The 8,249-nt window shown below is 31.3% G+C and overlaps 1 protein-coding gene across 1 annotated transcript; it reads left to right on the forward strand.

The window, feature by feature from the left end:
- The first annotated feature begins 886 nt into the window (after nucleotides 1-886).
- Xpc (DNA repair protein complementing XP-C cells homolog) lies at nucleotides 887-7,303 on the forward strand. Its single transcript, XM_013319628.1, has 11 exons — nucleotides 887-1,410; nucleotides 1,482-1,597; nucleotides 1,893-2,160; nucleotides 2,322-3,731; nucleotides 3,805-4,497; nucleotides 4,862-5,127; nucleotides 5,225-5,466; nucleotides 5,819-6,044; nucleotides 6,193-6,361; nucleotides 6,477-6,631; nucleotides 6,966-7,303. The coding sequence occupies exons 1-11, from the start codon at nucleotides 1,044-1,046 to the stop codon at nucleotides 7,158-7,160; spliced, it is 4,107 nt and encodes a 1,368-aa protein (XP_013175082.1). The 5' UTR covers nucleotides 887-1,043; the 3' UTR covers nucleotides 7,161-7,303.
- Nucleotides 7,304-8,249: the final 946 nt, after the last annotated feature.

Raw genomic sequence — 8,249 nt, forward strand, 5'->3', positions numbered from 1 at the left:
CTTTAAACAAACACAAAAACCTTTCCATTACCGTAAATTATAAAACCTTTTAGCAAATCGAAACTGAAGGAATGAGTCGGTCACATACAGCTAAAATTGTTGAATAGATAATAAAGTCATGCCAATTTATTCACGTGTAATTTAGTTTTAAAAGTAATAATAGGAAGAAGGACAAATTAAAGTAAACTGAATTTGAGTGGATTTAGGGGAAAACTCCAAGTGGATGGATCAGAATTTATAATGACATATTATTGTGTAATGTGTGTGTATGTGTGTTTTTTTTAATTTTTAATTTCCGAAAATTCTACAAAGTAGTGCCAAATTATGCAAAAAATTGAAGTTAAGTCCTCATTGAAATCAGATCCTGATTTCAAACCAGCATTATAATGTATTGTGCTGAAGCCTTCAGTCGCAGGTCTAAAAGAGATGGTAGATGAAGCTCTAAAATAGTTTCCAATTTACCTATTTTCGTATTATCCTTATTTTCATTTTATCAAAGTGTTCTCTAAAATTATTAATTATTGTCTTAATTTTACTAACCTATATATTGTACCTATGTTAACATGTTACTGTCCTCCATTATAATTTAGACCGAAGGACGCTCTAGAGACGAGTCAGTGTAGGAAAACGATCTATTCCAGGTGGTACCTTACTGACCACGACAGTCAGAGAGATAAGATTAGAGACCGACATATAGAGAGAAAAATAGTTTATAATTAGCTGTCAATTCAAATAAATAATACTAATCTCAAATCAAGAAAATATAAGATAATTTCCAGTAAATAATATTATTCTTAATCCAAAGAATGTCATAATCTGTTACCTACTTGTTCTACTTATATAATATGTCGATGTCATTTTGACAGTTACCACTTGACATTGACATTAGCGCCAATATTTTGATGTACCCAATTTTTTTATCAAAATAATAAGAATAACATGCTTTAGATGCGTGTAGGAACGTGTTTGAGCATTGGGCAATTAAAGTGTTTCGCAATATTTTATGTTAACACAAAGGATCCAGATAAAGCGGATTTTCTACTATGCCTACGACTAGGAAGAAAGTAATCAAAACTGTTTATAAAGACGACGATGAAAGTGATAACATGGGAGGCGACTTTAGCGATTCCGGTTCGGACGCCAAAATATCATCGGCTCCTAGCTCTGACGACAGTATTAACGAGGAAGAAAATTGTCCATCGTCGGACGATGAAGTTCACAAAAAGCCACAGAAAAAAACTACTAATCGAAAAAAGAATCCCCAATTTGCCAAAGCTTTTATTAATAAAATAAACAAACAAATCAGCGCCGAAGATGAAGATGAACCATTGCCTGTTTCTACTTTTACGATTAAAGATTTAACAGAAGCTGATAAGTTATTACCATCAGTACTTAATCTTTCAGAAAGTGGTAAGAAATTAACTGAAAAAGAAATAGGGGTATAAATATTCTTGTTCCATAATTCTGCATATACTTTCCAGACAGCAGTGATGATGAATGTACTAAGACAATCTTTAAAAAGAAATTTCATACAGAAACATTACCAAACACAGATCCAGAAAATGATAACAATGATGCTGGTACTGAATATAAAGATGTAAGTATTTCTTTTTTCATTTTTTGCAAACAGATAGATTTTTTTTGTTTTGAAAAGTGTTTCAAAGCGCTCATTATATACCTTTCACCGATATTTTTCTAACATAAAGTAATATGCTTATATTTTTGTATCATTTACTTAAAAATTGTATTAAGATAGTAACTTCATAACTATCTTAGTTATCTATTTAGTTCTATGTAAATAAGATAATTAGCTTTTTCCATAATAGTGCGTCTTCTATATTATTTTTCTTATAAAACATGATTATAAAAAAGTGTAAACTTCTTGATATTAGGTATGGTCAGTTAATGAAAAAGATGAAAGCGAAGAAATTGCAAAGAAAACTTTTCTAGAGTTAGAACAGCATAAGGCTAAAATTGAAGAAGCTAAAATGTCAGTCTTAAAGTATTCACACAGCAAGAATGAAAATGAATCAGATGTTAAAGACTTACTGGCGCTAGGAGAAGAGATAGTACCTGAGGTAGGAACAATCACTAAAAAGAAAAAAAAGAAAGTACAAGACCAAAGTGATTCAGAGGTAGAAGATTGGGAAGAAGTAAAGGGTAAGGTTTTTTTGGTATTTTGAAATTAATTAGTTTATTCATATTTTAATTAAAATAAAGACAGTTATTTAAATAATAATGCTTCTCCATGTCATTATTAAAATTCATGATCGTTGTAATTATTGTGTATACAAAATTAATGCATGTGATATTTTTTTTAGAGGCTAAATCAATACCCCAACAAGGGCTACAACTAATTGTAGATATACCAGATTCAGTAGCAAGAAGAGCTAAAAAGGTTGATGTTGAAATGATGATGAAAAGAAAAATGAACAGAGTAAAAAAGGAATGTCAAGTGTACATGCACAAAGTTCATGTTCTATGTTGGCTGGGTTATGGAAATTACATTAGCACTGTATTAAATGACCAGGAAGTTATGTCTACAGCATTATCACTTTTGCAAAAGCTAAAATCGAAGGAATGCTCTCCCGGCCAAAAAGTTCCAAAAATAGCCTCTTGTTCTAAAAGCAATTTGAATTTCTATCCTGGTCAAAGAGTTGACATGAAATATGTAGAACAAATAACCTCTTGGTATCAAAATATTTTAACATTAAGAAAAGATAAACATGAAGGTAAATTCAGACCAAAGGCACCAAAACTAAAGGAAATACTAATTCAACAAATAAGAAATAGGATTATAACATCAAAGAAATATCTTGTTTATGTGTTTGTTTCTATGTTGAGAGCGATTGGTCTCCATTGCAGGGTGATGCTTAATTTCGTAACAGTACCAATAAAGCCTCCAGCTTTCGAGCTACATTCAATGTCAACGAAGAGTACAGATAAAAATAAAAGTGACAAAAAGGATGTGAGTAAAGATAAAAATATAACAAAGTCAAAGTCCACAAAGACATGCAGTAAAAAGAAAATTTCACAATTAGATGGAAATTATGATTACAGTACAGATAGTGATAGTGATATAAGCAACATTATGCAAATAGATGGAAATGATGATAAAATGCCACGTATCACAAGATCAACAAGAAGTAACACTAAAGTGAACCAAAATAAACAAGTAGCAACAAACAGTGATATTATTTCAAATAAAATCATGCAGGTAGATGGTAATAATGATGAAATACATCCTAAAACACAATCAAGAAAGGCTATATCAAAAGAAAATGCAAACATTCATAAAGAATCAGAAGGTGCATCACCACCGAAGAGAGCTAAACAAACCGATGACAATGATACAGTACAAGTCGCCGCTAAAAGTAAATTATCACTTAATCGGCAAAGAGGCAAGAATGTTAAATCTGGTAATAATTTGGAGGTGCCAGAAATTGAAGAAAATAAAGAAGTCACAGCAAGTAAGTTTTTTGTTGGAGATGAAAATCTTAATAGAAGGTCTACGAGAAAAAGATCCGCAACCACGAATGCCCGCACATCTAATGACACAGTAGTGAAGGAAGTCACTAAAAAGGCAACACAAGCCAAAGTTAGAGCAAAAAGTACACCTGTAAGGAATGTCAATTCAAAATCAAATGAAGATTTGTCAGAATCAGCAAGTAAAAAACCCAAGAGATCCTCAAAGAAGCAAGAAAATAACAAAGATGTTTTGAAACCAAAAGGTATGTGTTGATCTGCTAAAATAAAATTGTTCATAAGTTAAATAGTTACGAAAAATAACATTTTAAATTTCAGATATCACTGATAAAAATTCTGATGAAGATAATTCAATGCAAAATACAAAAACTCAAAAATCGGATAGTGATGATGATTTCAAAATTGAAAAAGATATTGCAACAATCTCAAGAAATGCTAAAAAACCCAATAGTGCAAAACTGAAGGGAAAACTTTCCAATCAAGATATTACTAAAGATGATCAAAATAAACAAGACGAAAAAGAAGAATCAAATAGTGTTGTTACAGCTAAAACCAGATCAGCAAGAGCTACTAGGAATACTAAAATCGTACCAAAAATCGAAGTATCCACTGAAGAAAATAAAGAAGTAACGGCAAGTGACTTTTTTATTGGTGAAAATACATGCACAAATGTTAATAAAACTAAATTACCAAGGAAAAGATCAACAACCACTAATTTAAAAGTAAATGACACAGTAAAGGCGGAAACAACAGAAAAAAATACAAAAACAAGGGCAAACAATAGTCCAAGAAGTGCCAATACAAGTAAGTATTTCAAAGATGACTCCACTTCAAAAAAAGCTAAGAACGTTAGGGATGAAAACTATATAGAAGACGAACAGAGAGTAAGTCATAAAGATCTTTTAAAACAAAAAACTGAAGCTAAAAATGATGTAACATCCGACTTAGTGGATATAATTAAAACTAGAGTGAAAGAAGCAAAAGCCGAAACAAAGAAGAACAAAGTAAAAGGTTAGTAATATTTTAATGATTTCATGTGTATAATATTGTAATAAAGATACAACTTTCAGTATACATATACTATGTGAGCAATTTTATATTAATACTAAGTTATTTTTTCCGAAACTGACATGAATATATCGTAGATGTATGAATGCAGAAGAAGCGAGAGAGTGGTCTCTGCCTACCCCTCTGGGTTTAGGGCGTGAGTTATGTTGTTGTTCCAAATTTATAAAGGAAAAAATAATAAAATTCCATTCATATCCACTGATTATTTTGTACATTTAAAAATCATATCACATTAAAATGACAGACATTCAAAATAAAGACTATAATTAACCCAAACATAATTAATAGTAGGTTACTTAAATTTCAGGAACAACTAAAGATTCAGGTGAAGATAGCGATCATTTACCAGAAGAAGACATCAAACCTTGTGTCAGTGATGATGACTTTAAGCCTGTCAAGTTAGGCCCCAAACCAGGAACATCTCGCAGGATAGACCGCAGAGTGTTGTCGGAAGACGATGAGGTTCTTCCTGACAGGATTGATGTTTGGTGTGAAGTGTTTGTTGAGGAACTTGAAGAATGGGTGCCTGTCGATGTTATCAGAAATAAAGTTCATTGCGCCAAAGAAATTCATGTAAGTAAACTATCTTCAATACAAATTTTCTTACTTTTATTAAAAAAAATTGCTGCCACCATATATCAAATTAATAATTTCTATAAAAATATTTCAGTCAAAGGCTACCCATCCAGTTGCCTACATTGTTGGTTGGGACAATAACAATTATTTAAAAGATCTAACAAGGAGATATGTTCCACATTGGAATACAATTACTCGTAAGCAAAGAGCCGAGGTATCCTGGTGGAACACAGCGGTGGCCCCATGGCTGGGACCTAAGAATGCACGGGATAAGGAAGAAGATGAACGTCTGGATAGAATGCAGCTAGAGGCACCACTACCTACAAGTATCGCTGAGTAAGTTTCATATGAATTTATCAATGTTTCTAATATACCAAATATATATTTTACATTTTATATTGTAGTCAGAAATCTAACCTAAATGAAGTATTTTGTTTAGTAAATCGTAGGTTTTTTTTACCATGTCTTAAGTTCATTTTATTTCAATTCAGATCCATGATAGATGGATGGATATTTGTTAAAAGATATCTCTAGAACAGCTGGATCTTGCTGAAGAGCATAGATGTAGAACATAACCTGGCAGAACACATAAGCTACTGTTATTTTTTTTTTATCCCGGACAGAGTCGCGGGCGACAACGAGTATATAATACGATAGTTTGCATCTAATATATTGGTATAATTGATAGGTACAAAAACCATCCTCTGTATGCACTGAAGCGACACCTACTAAAGTTTGAGGCGCTGTATCCTGAAGACGCGGCAACACTGGGCTTCGTGCGCGGCGAGCCTGTGTACGCGCGCGAGTGCGTCCACATCTGCAAGTCGCGTGACATCTGGCTCAAGGATGCTAAAGTTGTCAGACTCGGAGAAAAACCTTATAAAGTTGTTAAAGCTAGACCAAAGTGGGATAAAGTGAGTAAATTGTATTATACTACAGACTATTTTAATATAATAAATATAATGTCAAATTAATGTATAATGCTTCAAAAGTGGAAATGCTTCCAGGAATATGCTTTAAATTTATTTGTATAAATTTTAGATTTTTAATTTTTTTTTTCAGTTATCTAACAAGTTAATCACAGACAAACCTCTGGAACTTTTTGGTCCATGGCAAGTAACTGATTATGAACCACCGGTAGCAGAAAATGGTATCGTTCCGAGAAATGCATATGGAAATGTCGAACTGTTCAAAGAATGCATGATTCCTAAAGGAACTGTACATATTAAATGTAGGTTTTATAATACTAGAATCTAAATTCCTAAACTCCTTGGTTCTAGAAACCTAAATTTGCACCCTATAAAATCTATTGGACATGAATTAAACATTTTTTTTTTTTATTTCAGTGCCCGGTTTGAATAGAGTGGCCAAGAAATTGAACATAGATTGTGCTCCAGCTTTGACAGGTTTTGACTTCAATGGTGGATACTCTCATCCAGTATATGATGGATTTGTAGTGTGTACGGAATACGAAGAAATTTTAACTGAAGCGTGGGTCAAGGTACATAGATTATCTTAAATCTTAATCATATTATAATGTAAAAATTGTTTATTTTTCAATTAAGAAAGAAAAAAGAATTTTAAATTTAGTAGAAACCATCACTATTTTCTTTTACATCCTACAATTAAAATAAGTATACGTACAATGGGGATAATAACTTAAATCTCCAAATATAGTCTGTCATAAAATATATTAAACCTACATAGACGTAACATGCCATAAAAAATACAAAACAACTACACTTTCTTGACTGGCTTTAAGATGTGATTTTTTGTGCCTATTTGATTTTCGCTATTTTGGCACATGATGTATGTAACCTCGAATATTATTTTAGGATCAAGAAGAACTAGAAAGGAAGGAGCGAGAGAAAATAGATGCAAGAGTTTACGGTAACTGGAGGAGGCTTATAAAAGGTCTGTTCATACGAGAAAGACTTAAGCACAAGTATGGCTTCGATGGTCCCATACCAGGAACTTCACAGGACAAGAAAAAACAAAAAGGGCCACGCCTTGTTGTTAAAAAAAGATAAAATGTGTGAACTGACGGAAAATTTATAATTTGAGTATGGTACAAATTTTTCACATGTTTACTTGAACTTTTAAAATTTAACGTTTTTATAACTATTGTCATTATTTGGCAAATTTAAGGTAACTTTTAAGCAAAGTATTCTAAAGTTATTATGAAAGAGTTTAGGAGATTCATACATTTCCTACCTACCTCAGTTTCCCTATGTATATGTCTTATTAATCCAGCAATTTATATTACAAGTTATTATAATATTACAGGTGACATTTTATATATTTTAATTTTCAAAATATAGATCATATACAGGTTGTAACAAAATGTAACTTGATCATCATAAAGGTTCATCTCCAAGTTTCCATCCTGTATATCACAGTATTAAGATTACACTTCCATTGTGGTACAAATTGTATTTGTTAGAATGCCATAAGATTTATAAGCACCAAATCAATTTATTTTTTTTATAAATTAGATTCTAGGTTTGCATTCAACACTAGCTCTTAAGTGCTTGTGATTTTATTAAATTTCGGATTACTTAATACATAATCTAGTATATTAGTCTATATATAAGTTTACAGTTGATTTAGATTGTCGAAGTTGAAGACAAAAAAAGGTTAGTTTTTGTTTTTTTTTATTATTATAGTGATTAAATCACACATTTTAGTTGTTTTATCAGTAGCTTGATAGATAAGAAATTAGAATAAAATTGGGTATAAACTTGCCTTGAAAAGATTTCAAATCTTTCTCAATACAATATTTCGTTGACAAACAAATACCTGATTCATTCCGCCTCTATATTTTTATATTCTTTTAAGAAAACAAACTGCGAAACAATGCCCGAGCAAAAGAACGATTTTTTCGCAAGTATTAACATAATTTATTTAAAATATTTTTTTTATCAACTTATTGCTGTTTTATTGTTTAAAATGAAAGTTAATCATTCTTTGTGTCTTGAAAAATTTTAACTACGGGTACGTATATAATCAAGAACCAATAATTATGCATCTGCTGTGAATTTTGTTTCTGTTCTTTTATGTGTTGCCATTTTATGTTATAATTTGCCTTAATGATGTTTTGCTTTTAATGCTTGTATTCA

Source organism: Papilio xuthus, unplaced genomic scaffold (genome assembly GCF_000836235.2).
Source record: "Papilio xuthus unplaced genomic scaffold, Pxut_1.1 DF826115.1, whole genome shotgun sequence".
Taxonomy (NCBI): Eukaryota; Metazoa; Arthropoda; class Insecta; order Lepidoptera; family Papilionidae; genus Papilio; species Papilio xuthus.